The sequence below is a fragment of the Canis lupus genome, chromosome 28, assembly GCF_048164855.1.
Source record: "Canis lupus baileyi chromosome 28, mCanLup2.hap1, whole genome shotgun sequence".
NCBI classification, from domain to species: Eukaryota; Metazoa; Chordata; class Mammalia; order Carnivora; family Canidae; genus Canis; species Canis lupus.
The window spans coordinates 18,132,951-18,151,360 of NC_132865.1; the positions used below are offsets into that span (position 1 = coordinate 18,132,951).

Consider the following 18,410-nt stretch of genomic DNA (forward strand, 5'->3'; position numbering starts at 1 on the left):
AGTAATTCATCTCTTAATTTTTGTATTAATTTAATCTGTGTGAATATACCACAGTTTCCCCACTAACAGTTTTGGATGTTTAGGTTGTTTCCAGTTTTCAGCTATAACGAATAAAAAACTCTGCACAAGTCTTTATTTGACACATATTTTCAATTCTTTTGGGCAATATCTAAGACTGGTATTTCAGGCTAATATAGTAATTGTATGTGTTTTTTTGTATGTTTAATTCATGTAAGAATATGAAAATTCTTTCCAAAGATGCTGTACCATTGTACATACCCAATATCAAATTTGGAAGAAGTCTCACTGAGTCTGCTTCCAAAACAGTGATATATATTGGTATGTATTTAGTTGCATGTATTTGTACCAAATTTTTGGTACTTTTACCCTAATCCAGAATACAAATATTTCTTTTTATTCCTTTCAGTGAGGATGTTTCTGGTCCAATTTGACTCATTTTCCATTTAGCAGAGTGATTGATTGCAAAAAATCAGTGTGGATCATATTCTGTCCTACTTAAAACCATTTGGTGAATCACATGGAAATAAATTAAAATCTGAAATCCTTAGCATGGCTCATTAGGAACTGTGTTGTCTGCCCTCCACCCACCTTTATACCTTCTGGTTTGGGCCCTAATGGGTTTTTTTGTTTGTTTTGTGTTTTTGTTTAATATTTTATTTATTTATTTATTCATGAGAGCTCAGAGAGAGAGGCAGAGACATAGGCAGAGGGAGAAGCAGGCTTCTTGAGGGGAACTTGATGTAGATTCCATCTACATAGAACTCAAATTCCAGGACCGCAGGATCATGACCTGAACCAAAGGCAGACATTCAACCACTGAGCCACCCAGGTGCCCCGGCCTTCATGTTCTTATTCACTGAGCCTTAGGTACAGTCTTCTTTCAGTTTTTTCCTGAGAGCTCTTTCCTGATCTCAATGTAAATTTATCTAGGCAACTCAAAATGTCTGGTTATTGGACTACAAAGTAATGATTGGTTATCTGTAATTATTTGTATGACTATGGCTTAATGTTTTTCCTCTTCAAAATTCCCTTAGAAACTGAGAGCTCCAGTGCCTACAAATTTGTGGCAAAGTGTAGAAGTTTAATATATTTCGTATATTATATTGCATCAATGTCACTTACTGGATCACTTTGTAAAGAATTATGTACTAAAGAATTATGTGATAAAGACATAAATGAAGTTGTATTCTAATCTAATCTAAAAATAATTATATCATATCAGGTGATTTTTTTCAACCTATAAAACTTAATGAGATATCAAAGTTTTGTCATATATCTCCCATGTTATTTTTAGTTTTCTGTTTCCTTGATATTTTTTAAGACTCCTCTTTCACAGGACTGCTCGATATTTCTTATTCTTTTTTTCTACAAAGGTATATTCAATTAATCCTATTTTATTTTTTTTAAAGATTTTATTTATTTATTCATGAGAGACACACACACACAGAGAGAGACAGAGAATGGCAGAGACACAGGCAGAGGGAGAAGCAGGATCCATGCAGGGAGCCAGATGCGGGTCTCGATCCTGAGACTCCAGGATCACACACACCCTGGGCCAAAGGCAGACGTTCAACCGCTGAGCCACCCAGGGATCCCCTATGAATCCTATTTTAGTTCTATTAATAGTTATTTGTAAATTTTTAATTGTATTTATGAAATATCAATAAGAAATACACACACACACACATATATAGTTTGACCCCGTTATTTGCAACTAGTGTAAAATTAGAGTCCTGGCATACAGTGTCTTCTTCCCTTTCATCTCTCCCTGAACCCTCTTTGAAGCACCTAGTACTTTTTTTTTAAGACTTTATTTATTTATTCATGAGAGATGGAGAGAGAGAGAGGCAGAGACACAGGCAGAGGGAGAAGCAGGCTCCGTGGAGGGAGCCTGACAAGGGACTTGAACCTGGGTCTCCAGGATCACACCTCAGGCTGAAGGAAGCACTAACCACTGAGCAACCAGGGCTGCCCCACCTAGTACTTTTTTGTATTGTAGGGCAAACTTTGTGTTTTCTAAAGAATTGTTTTTTTCCAAAAAAAATGGATCCAGCCGGATATAAGAAATGGAGCACTGGCTACTTTTGACAGGTGGTCACCACAGGAAAGTTCACAGATTTCTTCAGCAACTGTTTGTTTCCACGTCTGGGTGGGTAGAAAGAATTGTCTTTGTCCCTCATCCTATCCAGTTCCATCCTCCCCACCCAAGGCATTGCCTTCTACTTAAATATGCCTATGTATTTTACAACTTTATCTGTGCCTGTAAGGAAGAACGGGGTCGGGGGATGACGGGGAAGAGGGAAAGCTGTAGGGGACAAGTTCACTATTGAATCGAGTCCCTTCTTTCATATAATTATTACACTACTCCGAAGTTAGGATTGCTCTATCTCTTTTGTAACTGAATACAACTCTCACAACTTGGAAATTGCTGTGGCTTAGACCCTCCTTTCTTGACAACCCATCTGCCTCAAGGGAAATCAGGTGAATCACACTATGAGCACCCCGCAGTGGGTCACTGCTGTTGCTCTTTATGTCCTTTGATTTGACTTTCATTGGCTGTCACAAGCTCTTCTCTTGGTCTTAGCCTCTCCTGTAACAACTTTGAAGTTTTTGAGGATTCTATATCTGGAATTTCATATCACTTTCACAGATGCACCATTATGCTTTTGGTTAATCACGGGCAAGTGTGCATTTCTTTTACTCTGATGTCGTCTGCCTTGTATTTTGCAGAAAAAAAATTGAAAATTTCAGGACACGTATAGATTTTTCTTACTCTTAAAAAGCTTTCTTTCTGGGCAGTTCAATGAGATCTTGGAGGGAAGAAAGTGACGTAAGTTAAAAAAGATCAGCTCAAATGCCCAAGTTGAAATGGATGTCAAATTGCACTGGAGTATAGAGTACAATACACCTTAATATTAATATATGCAACATTTTATCTTTATTCTAAATTGCAATCCTCCTGTGCCTTAGAGCAGGAACTCTTCTTTCTCTACTGAATTGCTCTATAATATTAGAGCATATTTCTTATATTCTCCACAAAAATATAAAAACTATATGTTTCATATTTTAACAAGGTACACAGTTACTTAAGTAGTAACTACGAAGGAAGTAAAAAAAATATTGATCTGTAAAAAAAATTGGGAGAATATGGTAGGAGTTGAGTGTCCAGAGATACAGTCTAAAGCTGAAAAAAAAAATTGAACAACGGTGATATGATCTAATGCTTTCAAACTATGGAGAAAAACACCAAATAAAACAGCTACACTATTGGAGTGCTTTTGCAGAAAGACAGAATGTGGAGGCAGTGGTCAAATGGGAGTACTACAGGTTTTCACTATAAATCTTAAATATAATTTGTGTTTTTAAATGATGTGGACATGTTACCATGATAAGAGTAAAAATTAAAGTAGAATCTTAGAAAAATAAAATTTAAAGTCTTCATATTTTAAGAGATTTTACAAAAAAAGGTTTAAATATGAATGGAGGACAATAGCAATGAAAACATCTAGGTTAAAAAAGTATTGCCAGAGTATATGTACACAACATTTAAGCCAGGCTGGCTCATTTATTTTAATTACTGTCACAAAATTATCAAGAAAAACTATACAATGAAGTGTAAATGTGAGTATTCTCCCTTCAATCAGTGTCCAATTCTATGATTATTTGGAGATGTGCTAATTAATTTTGCTCCGGCTTCTAAAGATCAATATTGGTGAACTCTATTTGAATTTAATCAAATGTCCACATAAAAAATATTATCAGTATCTCTAGAATTTCAAAATCATTTTAAACAATAATGAAGCACTCTACTTCAGGTTTTTTTTCCTCAATTTTTATTTAGAAAGTTCAGTGAAACAACATATCACAGTTTAGAAATATTTTAATCTCACTATAATTTAACACTTACAAAATTTAGTAAGTTTTGATTTTCAACAATAAAATTTATAAAAATAATTTTACATTTATAAAATGAATCACTATTTCACAATAAATTATTCATACTTATTACCTGAAAAAAGTTTTGTGCTATATAAAAGCAATGTTTTTCATTACTAGTATTTTGAAAATATGCTGAAAACTTCAGTTCCTCTTTGGCCAGCATTTTTGGCAGTTAAGTATACAAAAATATTATATTAAAAATTCCCTGACCATAGTTATTAAAACAAAGTCGTTAGCAATAATTTCTAAAACAAAGCTGTTTAGTAAATGTATGCAGATAAGTTAAAAGGCTCACTAAAAATGAATCTTCTGGTTTTATGTTTTAAAGTTTTTTTTAATATCTATTAAGAGAACAGCACAAAAAGTTAAACAGAACCTACAAAGGATATTTGTTTTTTAAAGATGAAAAGCATGAAATTGAGATGCTAAATTTCCACAAAATAATAATTAAATAAACTCTGCTCTTCCCTCACTCACTCTCAAAGATACATTTTATAGTTTGCAGGTACCAGGTATTGAAGGAATTTTGATTTTATTAACTCAATGATACCTTCTAATCAGTTTTCTACTCTGAGTTAATAAGTTAGTTAATAATAGAACATTTTTATTTGTAGGGTAAATGGGGGTTATGAAATTTTAGAACTTTTGAGGCTCTGTAAAAATCCTTGAATTCTGTCTCTTACAGATTGAGACACTTTCTTATATCCCTGATAATTACTCAACCAGTTTTTTACTACTTCAGGAAATGTGTATGTTGCCTGTGTATGAGTGTGTGTGTGTGAGAGAGAGAGAGAGAGACCACTGTTTCTTGACGTGGCCCATCATAATTGTTTTTAAATAAGCTTCACTTTACATCAAATAGGGCTCCAATGAACTATACTCCTCAGTCCACTTGATTTTTGAAAATCTTCTGAGTCAGTGATTTGAATTTGTGTTTGTTTTCATCATAACCTATTTTGGATTATATCTTTTATTTTCTTTAATTTGTTTTGAAGTGTTTTTTAAATAAAGTTTTTTTTTAAATAAAGTTTTGTGTTTTTTTTCCAGAGAGAAGGCATTAAAACCACAATGGTTTCTTATTCATGCTGCAACAAATTTACACTCATTGATTACATGTGAATATGTGCTAAGGTAAAAGATGGATAGGATTCCATCACTGCTCAATTGCATATATTTAAAACCATAGTCAAAAACTCACATTTTTCATTCCACCTCAAAGGTTTGTTTTCCTTAATGTCAAGCAGACCTGGTCATAAAGGTGGTGTCTATCCTAGGTTTAAGAACTTTGGTTACATATCCTCAAAGCAATAGATTTCTTCATTTGTAAATGAAAGATAATAATAGCTCTTTGACAGGTACCTGTGAGGATTAAATGAGGCAACGCATATGTGACAGATGGTGGTCTGTCGGCCAATAACAGTCTCTCAAACTGGTGCAGTTTCAGTGGGCACAAAGTTTCTCACCTAAACACTGCTCTCTCAGCCTCCCTGGGAACTGGATACACATATTCAGTAAGTTTCTAGTCAATAGATGCTGACTTCTAGACTGTTTTAGGAAAGAAAATCAGTGTCTCTCTTGGTCGAGACACTGTATTAAGGGTTTCCCTTTTTTTTTTTTTTAACCTTTTATCCTGTATCTTAACTGTTAAAACAAACATGCTTTATCTTAAGATAAATCTTCAAATAGAGGCAGATTTCAAGGAAGAGCCAGTCATCCTTGGAATGGTTATTTATAATTTCCTAAGCTAAAGATAGGCATATTTAACTGTGAGCCAGAAAGATATTTCTTAGCCACAGGATATCCAAAAGTGATTCCTCTTCAAAGAAATATTTCCTCTTCAATAGCAACTGCTTTATTTTTCTAATTTGCAAGTTTAAAATTGATAAAAACAAAACAAAACCAAACAACTTGGCTTATTTTACACTGATCTGGAGTTGCTGATCTACTACTGTTCTTAGTCAAAAAAGAACACTTAATTCTACATCACATCACAATGAAGCAATTATTTACAGACTTAAATTAATATCAAGACAACAAATGAAAGTAGTACATGAGATTCAACTAGTTGGGGAACAGTGCGAGGGAAGTTGGAAAAATATATACAAACATACTGAAACTCAGATACACATTGTTTGTATCTGAAAGTTTTAAACAACAGCAACAACAAAAAACATGAGCCTATAAACAAAAACACAAGATACCATCTTATAACAGCACCATGCAGAAGCCTTGGCTAACAGTTTGCCAAAAGTACTATCCTGAGTTATTTCAAGATCAACAAGTTTTCACATTTATGCAGTGCCGTTTGCGAGTAGACACATCCTCACAATTGCTTTTGTTTGGAGAGAGACTGGTGTGAAATCACTGAAGCTTGGTTGGCAGCTATTTTGTACTGTTCTTGTCCAGAGCCTTGTGGTGGGGAAGGGAGTGGGGTCTCAGGAGTTGCTAAAAAAGAAGCAGAGAGTTGTATGTGATTGTCATCCTAGCCCAACCCATTAAGTCCTGCATGATATCAATATGCATTATTTTTATTTTGGAGATATTTTTAAAAGCCATATATAAAGTATGATTATAGAATACGAGCTCATTGAGGTCCTTTTGGAGTTGCACTACCTTCTGAACTCCTAGATAGCATTCAAAGGGAATAGAGCATGCTTAAACATCTTAATAGTTACTTAATAGTCCCTTATAAGTCACTTCCTGCCTTTCTTAATAGCATTTATGAGTTTCATTCTTAGAGGCAGACCCAGCAGAAAAAAAGTCAATGAAAAGAATTAACAGAAGGTCAGTTCTTTTTCTTTTTTCAAATCTTAAAAAACAACTTCACATTTTTTGCAATAAAAAAACGCACATAAAATAAAATAACTTTGGCTTGGATTCTACTAACTCAAACATATTAGATGATATAATAAGGTAAGATACTTTTCAAGTGCTCTGAAACCTATACTGTAGTTAAAAGCATCTAAAAACTAATGGCTTTTCAGCTTCAAAATTACTATTACAGTTGAGCTCACCCTTCCCTTCCCCATCAATGCAAAGAGCAAGCCCAAGTAATTAAAAAACAAAGTTACGGTTTGCATACTTCATTGTCTTGAAGAGTATTTCCTCCATATTGCAAACTTTTACTGTACAAAGGCCAGGAAAATACACATGAACTTAATTTTTGTGTGTGAATGTGTTTAATGTTTTGCTTTGCATGATTTATAAACTATTCCAAATAGGGGCAAACAGAGCGAATTTTCCTTTAAAAATGATTCTTGTAAAATATTTTGTTGAAAGAGGGAAAATAAAAAATAGGATGTGAATTTTAAAAGATGAGGGTCAGCAAATGCTTTTAAAAATACTAGAAAACTAACATTTAAAAAGTAAAAGATTCAACCACCAGCAGAATTGTTAAACTTTCTTGCCAGTTGATGCCTATAATGTTTAATATGTTGTTAATGTGTTTTATTTTCTGGGTTTATGAATAACTAATCTCTAAGAGAGATGGTATTGGGTTTGTCTCTCTCTGCTTTTGACAGAAATGAAAATCGTAACATTTACCTCACAAAGATGGTTCCAAATGGTCTTTCAAGTACATTTATATCCACAGGTTAAGTATGTCCTGCTATTTCCATAATTTGTATATTTTTCTAATAATTGTATTTCTACCTGTATGATATATTCAAAGAACTCTGTGTTTCAGATATAATTTACACATGGGTTTACTAGTGCTTGTATCTAAGGGATAGCAGTGGTAATAAGTATTTGATTTAGTGGTTTTTTTTGTTTGTTTGTTTGTTTTGATTTAGTGTTAGGAGGAGATAGGTCAAAGGCAAATCTGGGTTAACTTAGTATAAATTCAGAAACAATTCTAGAAATTTTGTCAAATACAGATTTTTAACCAAGGGGTAGCTTATAAACATAGAATTTGTGTTAAATCTGTAATACTATCATATTAATTTAGCTACTAACCTCTACTATTTATAACCATTTTAGTTCCAAAGAGCTTTCCCAGCAGTCCTCACTTTGCACAAATTTCACACACACGAATTTCAGTTATCACAGCTTAGCTAAATAGCACCAGTCCGTGGTTTGAATTTCAGTGAGCATGGTAACTCAAAGTTAACTGCGAGTAACTGCATACGTACAAACTTCACTGCTAATTCTTTGGTCTATTAATTACTTTGATGACAGATGTGCATTATGATCAGTGACCAATCACATCACATCTTTCAGTCTGTTAGTGATTGGCCACTGAATATGTTTTATTCAGTTCATGTACCGACAACTTAAATGTGTAGTTGTGCTGCCTCCTTGTCTCCTAGTGATAAATTTTCATGATATTTTGCAAAAAAAAAAAAAAAGAAAGAAAGAAATAAAAAAGAGCAAAAAGTCATAAACAGGAGGTGAATGAGCATGGATGGAATTACAGAAGTAGCTGCCCCCAGGAATGCAGACACTGCTACTGTTTGAGTCTCTAAATCTGCATTCTGAAGCTTAGTGAAGGAAAACTGATGGACATTATTGAAAAAACTGATCGTGTTGAAAAGGATGAAGACATGGAAAGTACAAAAGGTAAAATGTTGGCAGCTGATCCAAACTTTCAAAAAAGTAAAATTCATCAAGGCAAAGAAAGGGTACCCACTTCCACTTGCAAGTTAGAGGACGGAAAAGCAGCAAGCACTGTTTAAACTACACGTTATAATATATTTTTAAAGATTTTATTTATTTATTTGAGAGAGAGAGAGAGCATGAGTGGCAGGGAGGGGCAGAGGTAAAAGCTAGGTGCGGCTCAGGGAGCACAACTTGGGCTGAATCCCAGAACCCCGGGATCATGACTTGAGCCAAAGGCAGGTGCTTATTTAACTGACTGAGTCACCCAGGAGCCCCTACACTTCATATATATTTTTTAAATTTTATTTGTTTATTCATGAGAGAGAGAGAGAGAGAGAGAGGGGCAGAGACACAAGCAGAGGGAGAAGCAGGCTCCACGCAGGGAACCCGACGTGGGACTGGATCCTGGTTCTCCAGGATCACGCCTTGGGCTGAAGGCGGCACCAAACCACTGAGCCACCCGGGCTGCCCCACTTCATAATTTTTTTAACAAAGAAATAAAACTCATTAATTCTCAGTGAATCTAATGTTTACATTACCATGTACCAAATAAATATCAGGATTCTTATTTTTCAATTTCCCTCTACATTTATATCCTGTAGTTAAGAGAGTCCTTAATGTTTTGGCAAGCCTTTTTAAAGGTCACAAGCAAACTATAATTTTCCTATTTATTATTAAGATTCCTTTGCATGGTTCCAGCTTGCAAAGTCCTTTTTACGATCCTACACTACCAGACAAAACCAGGACTGCGTGTAGATCCTGTTATACTTTAGAAACATTTACGTACTCACATCCCATTTCAGGAAGCAAACCTGTGCCTAAGGAGAATAAGTGATTTGCTGAACACCACAATCTCCCACTGTTGAGTCCTAGAGAGGAAACTGTACTTGAGTTTTGCAGTTCCTGGGTACTGATAGATTCTTTCCCCAAATGCCACTTTTTCTCAGTTAATTAAGTTTAAAAGTTATTATGGTCGAAAAGTAGCTCAGGTACTTACAGATCTGGTCTGTATGAACCAGTGACGACATGGGACCTAAAAGTATAGTTTGTCCAGTTAATGGATCTTGAGACAAATGTGGATGCATGGGATGATGGAGATGACTAGTGTCATTGGAAGCACCTACAGAAGATAAAAAGATGCTTGCGTTAGTGATATTTAATCAGGGACGTCAAGTTTACCTTGCAACAAATGTTTTGATTGACAGCGTGGATATTGCTATTTTTGCAAAGTGCTTTTTGGGATTTCAAAAATAAATTAATAGAACTGCCGCCATATTAAGGACAAGGGCAGCTTTCACTGTGCATTGGCTAGATTAATGTTGTATCATATTATGGTGTGTATTAATAATGGACCTTGTGTGCCGTTTCCTGGAATCATTAGGTTTGCTGCCTGTTGTTAAGGCAATTCCAAGAATCACTTACCTCAAGTTGATAATATTTGGGATCACACTGATAGCATAAACAACTTTTATTTCAGAAAGATGTCATTAGGAACACATTAAGAACCAGAAAACTAAAACTAAACTAAAATAAAATAAAGTGATTTTACAAGGAAATGTAATCTAGATCAGAACACAAAATAAATGATTTCTTAACTTATTCCTGACATTTATTGCAGCAACGAAATCTCATTTTTTCCTTTCTCATTGTGTTATGTCAATTAATTACTTCAGGAGGAAAGTGTTTATTTTTAAGGTATTTACTATGAACATTTCTAGGTTATGTTGCCATGCTGGTATCTTTGAGCTTTTAAAGGAGTCAAGGCTTAGAAAAAAATAATACAGTCCGAGGAGAACTAAATATAGGAAATATATTTCTATTTACCACCTTCGAAAAGATAAAAACTAAGGCGAGAGGAACTGGGTGGCACAAAGATGGTGGAAACTAGTAAGAACGAGGATTTCAACACATTCAGGTATTTTTGTCTCCATCCAATGAGTTTTGCAGACTTTCTAAATGTAAAAAATTGGGTTCATTATGCCATGGACAAACAGTAAATAGGTCAACTCTGTACAGAGTGCGATGCTAATAAGTAAAGTGGAAATTCTCAAATGTACTCACCACCCAGTAGCATTTCCTGAAGTAGGTTGTCAATTTTAACCATTCCAAAGAGCTTAACGAACTGTATTTGCTCAATCATTTGCCAAGTGATGCTCTGCAGTGTGGGCAGGAGCAGCAGCAGCTCTCCAAACCGCCCCCGGGAGTCATACTGCCTGTCGTTGATGTAATCCTCCAAACTGAGCTGCACCTGGAACCGCATGTTCTTAATCTTTACTGGATCACTTAGCCCCTTTGCATCTAATAAAGGAAGACAAAGGGCAATCTAAAGATCGAATCTTACTAAAGTGTGAGGAGTAAACGTTCTAATATGAAATAGCTTACTTTTCATTATAATTATTTTTTTAATGGAAATCTGAAAACAAACCTGGATCAAAAAATACAATTGCCTTCAAACAAGCATATTCGTTGTCATCAATCTGAATTTCTTGAAATGGTCGTACCAGCTCATCTAGAACCCGGTTGGCCACACGGCTGATCTCGACTTCACTGCTGTTGCGGTGAATTACATAGTTGTTTCCTAGGAGAAAAAAAGATCAGCCGCTGTCCAACAAAAAGATCATCAGATGGGATTTAAGGGTTCTTCCCTTGAAGGAGTAGTAATAGTACTTCCTTCCAGTACTGTTAGCTGGTTATGTTAGAAAAGTTTAAGAACACGTCAAGGATCAATGACATTGATAATATGATCACATGCATTTTAACAGCCCCAGTCACTAGTGATAACACGAAAGTACAGACCAATAACAAGCTAATAATTGACAAGGGAGACACAAAATATAATGATTAGCCTGCCACTGTGTCAGTTATCTATTAGTGTCTTACTCATTAATGAGCGTAACACACAACCTAAAGAAACTTTCTTGCTTACACTGGATAAAACTAGGACTCCTTTACTGATGTAGGGGTGTGTAGCTGTAACAGCCCTTGGGACGCAATTTTAACAACTAGAAGTAGATGAATTCAAGAATATTCAGAAACTGAATCGAGACTAGACTACCTAATCCCTAAATTCAGAAAATCCCTAATTCAGAAAATCTCTGGCTCTAAAAGACAAAAACTCCTAGGATAACAGCCTAAACTGTTATTTTCTGGTTTTATAAAAAGCAGTATATTCTGAATTTTTTCACTGCAGGCAAAGACGATTTTCAGTGTAACAACATGTGCAAATGAACTTAAAAAAATGTGGCCTTGCTCTTATGAAAAGTTAGTTATCTAATTATTCGAGGTAAAACACTTTAGAATTAGGTAGCAAGGAAGCAAGGACATTTGGGTTTTTAAGTATATTGTATTCACATCTCTTGCAGTTTTCTAAATGCAAGAGAGTGTTTAATAGAATCTAACAGCATAGTCTATGCAGTCATATTATGCGCTTTAGAATCCTGGCTCTATCCCTTACGAGATTTGTGATCTTAGGTAAACATTCTCTGCCTGCATTTCTTCACCTGCAGAATAACAGTACCTACCTCTTGGGTTATCATGAAGATTACATGAGGTGTGTGTATTTACATGTAAAGCACTTAGAGCAATGCATCTTACATAGTATGTCCTCAACAAATATTAGCTATTTTTTAAAGATTTATTTATTTATTCATTCAGAGAGAGCGAGAGAAAGGCAGAGACACAGGCAGAGGGAGAAGCAGGCTCCATGCAGGAAGCCCGATGTGGGACTCGATACTGGGTCTCCAGGATCACACCCCCGGCTGCAGGCGGCGCTAAACCGCTGCGCCACCGGGGCTGCCCCTAGCTATTGTTATATCACATTCAATTTATTTCTATTTTGAGACACAGTATCTATCAAAAAATAGGATAAACAATCTGGTCATCATTTCATACAGCCAGAGAGAGGTGGGGGTAATAATTATTAGAGGGATCTCAACTCTCTCAACAGGAAACCTAATTTAAAAGGCAAGTAAGACTTGGGGATTGGAACAATTGCTTAAGGAAAACAAAAGCTTTCCCTCTGTGCCTTATCCCATTCAACCTGCCATCTTACTTTGCCTCTTCCAGCACTGCAACTTAACTATCAGAATTTTCAGACATAGTCACCAAATTATTCTTCTTTTAACCTGGGATGTTGCATCATACTGTAAGCAATAAGATTATGGGAAATAAACATGTTCCTTGGAAGTGTATAAAACAATATAATTATAAGTATTAAGTAGACACTGAAAGAATGTAAAACAACACTGAGATTCCAATAAAGTGGTCACATGAATCACTAATTCTTTGTCCTGATATGATTTAAACATAATTCAATTTACCTTTATTGAGCAACATCTCTTTTATTTTTAAACCTTCTCCCCTAGTTTTATTGAGGAATAATTGACACACATCACAGTGTAAATTTAAGGTGTAGAGCATGATGGTTTGATTTACATATATGGTGAAATGATTACCATAATAGGTTCAGCTAACATCCATCATCTCACTGATAACCCTGAGTGTCTCAATGCCCTCTAAACTTCCTTGCAATCAAGTCAAGGAAATATAGGGCCTTGAGTGAGGACAATATCAATTAAATCCAATTTGTGAAGTGAGAGTACCATTTGACAGTGTCTACGAATGCTTGTTACATACAGAATAGATCCTGTGTAAGGATGAAGCATGCATAATTTCTTCTTAAATTAAAAAAAAAACTTACCCAAAAGCAAAATATCTTTATACACCATGGATCTCTTTGTAGCTCCAAGCAGTAAATGTTCCCCTGCGTGAGCTCTCAACAGTGCCACCTGAATGAAAAATTTCAAGTTTAACAATTAATTATAAAATATAGTGATTAAAAGACGCTATAATATATATCTGATTAACTCCGTGTTCTTTAAGTCTGGGACCTTTTGTTTTGTTTTAATAAACTATAGTCTTCATAGATACTTGCCATCGTGAACGCTTCTATTTTTCCACCTTAGCATGTCAATAGAGTTTTACTTTTCAAAATTTCTAAAACTTCCAAGTCAATACAATGGAAACAAACAAACAAACAAACAAAAAAGTAGAACAAAAAAGAAAGAAAAGTGTTTTGGAGTGAAATAGAATCAAACAAATCAGAATTCACATGTGGCTTGGCCACATACTACTATTTCACCTTAGATAAACTAAACTGAAGGTTTGGGACTCATTTGTTTTCATCTCTCACAGGGAGGCAATGATAAAAATCTCAAAGTGTGGTCATGAGGACAACATAAGAAAATATATGTAAAACACTCTGTTACACATAAACTGAATAAATAAAAACAACGCAAAGACTTGTGACATACTGAGAAGAGGATGAGTGATTTGCTTGCTGACACACTTTCTAGACCGAACCTCTCTTTGCACTAAGCTCTCAACTAAGCCTTACGTGTGTACTCAATTGCCTACTTTAACATCTCCAGCCCAAAGAACAGGAAGCATTCCGAATATAACACATCAAAGTAATGTGTCTCCAACATCTTCAGCATCTTAGTCAATGGCCCCATCACCCGAAATGCTTGTTCAGGTCAGAAACAGAGTCCATTTTTATTCTTCTAATCGTACAGTAAATCTGGGTGCTGCTTCTCCATTGCTACCACCCCAGCCAGAGCCTTTACCATCCTTCTTCTTGCTTGCCTTAAGGCCCTTCACTGAGCTAATGCATATTCCTGCTTCCTTTCTGGCTGCCCAATCCTAAATCCTTCTTGATGGAGTTTCCCAGATAATATTTGTAAAATAATAATCACTTAATATCACTCCTCTGCTAAAACTTCTCACTGGCTTCTTATTGTTTTTACAATAAAACTCAAACTCCTTAACAGTGGCCTCACGGGGGCTAGCTCAATGCTTTGCCCCCCACTCACTTCTCTGGTTTCATCTTGTGACAGCCCTTACTCACTTTTATCCAGGCACATTACTCCTACTTGCCTCAGAGCCTTTGAACATGCTGTTCCTGTTGCTGGAATGCTTTGTCCTCAGATCTGGGCATGCCTGGCCCCTTGTCATTCAGGTGTCAGGAAAAATCTCTGATCTCCAATTTAAAGTGTGTCTTACCATCCCACCCCAGTCATTCTCCAACAACTCATTCCATTCCATTTTATAGAACTTCCCCCACCTAGAATTCACTTAGTCATAATCTGTATATTTTTTATTGTCTGTCTCTCCCAAAGAGAGTGCAGACTTTATGGGAATAGTGACGCAATGTGTATTTTTTACTGCCAAATCCTTACAGTTCCTAACACTGAACTGTAGTCCTACTAAATATTTGTTTGATGAATTTCCTGAGTGAATTTCACTGATCTAGGATCAGTTTGAAACACTGTTGATTGGAGATAATAACATTCATGAACTCCAGAGAAGATTAAATAAAATAATATGATATATAATGCAACTGCAAGCTACTTCGCTAGTGCCTTAACCACAATGGGTATTTGCCAACCCATGGCTATTAATTATATTGTTAGTATTCAAGTGTCATTTAGTAAATAAAAACTATTTCTGACGGGTTACTGGATTTTAGTTTTCAAATTTTTAAATCATCGTCTTCATACATAAGTCAGCAACTTTTAAAGAGGAGTGGTAATAAAAATATAAAACTGATAAATAACATAACCCTACTTATATGGCTTGGGATGAGACACGTAGGTTTTAGCAATTTAGCATTATTCACTCTGAAATAACCTTCTGAGCCAGCTATCTTTATGGTATGTCAATAACCATGACTCACACCAGGAAGGCAGTTACAGAATACTTTAAGAATGATTTCAGATTTCATAGCACTTTTTTTTTTTTTTTTGGTCACCATATGAAACACTGTCCTAGAAATATAATTGCTAACTTCCTATGATCACTTTTCATTCTGGTTGTGTAAATATTTTGCCTTTCTTGGGTTTTTAAACAATCATGCACCTTTCCTTTTCATTGTTTCTTTTTTATATATTAGTGGTAAAGAGCAAGGACTGGTCAGAGGGTGCAAAAATATGCACTGGCTATAATACACACTATGGTTTACTCAATGTGGGGAATTAAAATTTTTCAAATTTCATCTACAAAATATTAACTACTTAGATGTAGGCATTCAAAATGAATCTGAAGCTAATCATCTAGTTTTTACAGACTAGGAAATTAAAATTCTTAACTATTAATTAAAATGTCTTAAGATATATCTGACAAAATATGAAAATATATGTATTAGGGAAAGATAATTGTATCTGAATTCTATTTCTCTGTAGATTTCAGAGTATGATTCTAGAAACATTTTTGCCAGACCTATTATTTTTATATAGTAAGTGTTAGAATAAAATTGACAACATAAAAGGCAAACTTTTATATTAACTGAATAAAGTACCTACAAAGACACCAACACAACCTATGTGGTTTCTGTCCAGGAGTGGCCTGGTATTTCGGTGGAATTTTATATGGAACCTTCCATAAACACCACGACACAATAGTGTACCATTGCCTCCCAGATATTTACTCTGCCAATACTTTTCTCACAATGGCAGTTCCTTGCTATTTGTTTTTCCTCTTTACTTAAGCTTTTTAAACTCCAAAAGGGAAGAACCGTGTCTTCCTCAACTTCACCCAATTAATACATTTGCAGGACCCCTAAAAGAGAAGTTAAACAGTTGTGCCTCTTGAGAGAACAAATTGAATGGACAAGAAAACCAATTATTTTTCTCATTATTTAACCTTTGTTAAAGATGGTCAAATCTATTACACATATAATTTAAAAAACACAAAAACTTAGCAAAGTTCCAAAGACATTTCCAAAAGCATTCATCAAATCCTCTAATTTATACCTGATCATCCAGTGGTAACTCAGAGAAGGCAGGAATATATTTAGCCCATTCCACCAAGACTAAGAGCTGTTGTTTCATAGATTCACAGACATCACCGATACTGGCAATTTTCTTAACATTTATGTCAGTGCTTGCACCAGGGCTTGAGACTGAGATCTAGCATTAAGAAGATCACATTAATTTTTCATTTAACATAATATGTGAGCAATACTTCCATGACTGCAATAAGTAAACACCTTTGAAGTGGGCACTCTCATTGCCACAGTATCTTGAGATATATGAAACATTTTAAAATTGAGAAAAAAAAATACCTATCGGCACAAGCTAAATTGAAAACATTCACTTGTGGGACGCCTGGGTGGCTCAGTGGTTGAGCATTTGCCTTTGGCTCATGGTGTGATCCCAGGGTCGCAGGATCGAGTCCTACATCGGGCTCCCCGCAGGGAGCCTGCTTCTTCTCCCTCTCTGCCTGTGTCTCTGCTTCTTTCCCTGTATCTCTCATGAATAAATAGGTAAAATCTTTACAAAAAAAAAAAAAAGAAAGGAAAGGAAAGGAAAGGAAAAGAAAGGAAAGGAAAGAAGGAAAGGAAAGGAAAGGAAAGGAAAGGAAAGGAAAGGAAAGGAAAGGAAAGGAAAGGAAAGAAAGGAAACATTCACTGCACAGTACCATATTCTGGGAGCAGTACCTTTTTTTTTCTCTCACTGGCAAAACCATAAAATATGTTACTCAACTTTCAGGATTTTCCTAATTCACAATGACTATACAAAACGATATGCCACAGTCACATGAATATGCTCTGTGATATTATTTTTAATTAAAAAATGGTATTTCCACTAAGAAAGCCTATCTATAACTTTTTGAAATATATGAGGAAAATGTTTTCAGTGGATATAGTTTACTAAACTGAAGAAAAAAGTTTAGAAGAGAAGCCAGAACTAGTTATGTTGCTGCATTAAAGGGAGGCCATCAAAGTAAAATTAAGAAACCAACTTTTGACTTAGCAATATTGAAAAGCTTAATGTGTGGAAAAAATTTTCAAATTATATATGATTTCTAAGTGGTTGAACTGTATAAAAATATAAGTTTTAAAATGTTTTTCGGCTAAAAACTACTTTCTTAAAGTTCTTATAAACTTAATTTTTGGACATGTATGTGGGGGAGTGTGACTTTCTATGCTTATGTTTATTTCTTCACAGCTTCCTTTTAAGGTATTCGGTAAATGCTCTACAGGATCATCAAGTAATCTTCAGTACTGATGATAATGGTGATGTTAGCCTCATCATTCCACCCTCATGCTATCAAAATAGAAAGTAGTTGTGCTGACTCATTATAGAACCTGATTAATAGTTAGCTATTTCATCATTTTTTATAATAGAGAAATATCATTAACTTTTCTAATGGGGCAATGCTAAAATAAACTGTCTTCAAAGGTTTCTACTTTGATACTTTTTTTCCTTAAGGTAGGTTCCATGTCCAGTGTGGAGCCCACATGGCGCTTGAGTTCACAACCCTGAGATCAAGACCTGAGTTGAGATCCAGTCAGATGCTCAACTGAATGAGCCATCCAGTCATCCTTCTTCATTTGATTTTTTTTTAAGATTCTTTATTTATTTAATCATGAGAGACAGAGAGAGAGAGAGAGAAAGAGAGAGAGAGAGAGAGAGAAAGAGGCAGAGACACAGGCAGAGGGAGAAGCAGGCTCCATGCAGGGAGCCCGACGTGGGACTTGATCCCAGGTCTCCAGGATCACGCCCTGGGCTGAAGGCAGTGCTAAACCGCTGAGCCACCCGGACTGCCCTCTTCATTTGATTTTTAAATGATTTATTTTTATGTATACAACTAATGACAGATATTTTTAGACTTTGGAACTGATATTCTCATTTAGGAATTTAAAATAATTAACTTTCTTCATTGGTTTCTGAATTCTGGCTCTTCCCTTAAATATTTGTTTCCAAAGCAGATGCCAAGATGAGTTCTTGAGTTCAGAAACCATTTTCATGGAAGGAAGCTCTGATGATGATGGGAACCAAGCTCCCCAAAAGTCA

General features: G+C 35.3%; 1 protein-coding gene across 4 annotated transcripts in view; it reads right to left on the reverse strand.

Moving 5' to 3' along the window:
• Nucleotides 1-3,843: 3,843 nt before the first annotated feature.
• The window catches only part of HNF4G (hepatocyte nuclear factor 4 gamma), a 121,480-nt gene continuing 106,913 nt past the window's right edge, over nt 3,844-18,410 (reverse strand). For all 4 annotated transcript variants that reach the window (XM_072804172.1, XM_072804168.1, XM_072804169.1 and 1 more), the window contains 6 exons: nt 16,365-16,520; nt 13,256-13,343; nt 10,982-11,134; nt 10,618-10,854; nt 9,554-9,676; nt 3,844-6,405 (listed from right to left, as the gene is read on the reverse strand). In XM_072804172.1, the coding sequence (XP_072660273.1) occupies nt 6,284-6,405; nt 9,554-9,676; nt 10,618-10,854; nt 10,982-11,134; nt 13,256-13,343; nt 16,365-16,520 (879 nt within the window). In that variant the 3' untranslated portion in view covers nt 3,844-6,283. The remainder of the gene's footprint in view (nt 6,406-9,553; nt 9,677-10,617; nt 10,855-10,981; nt 11,135-13,255; nt 13,344-16,364; nt 16,521-18,410) is intronic.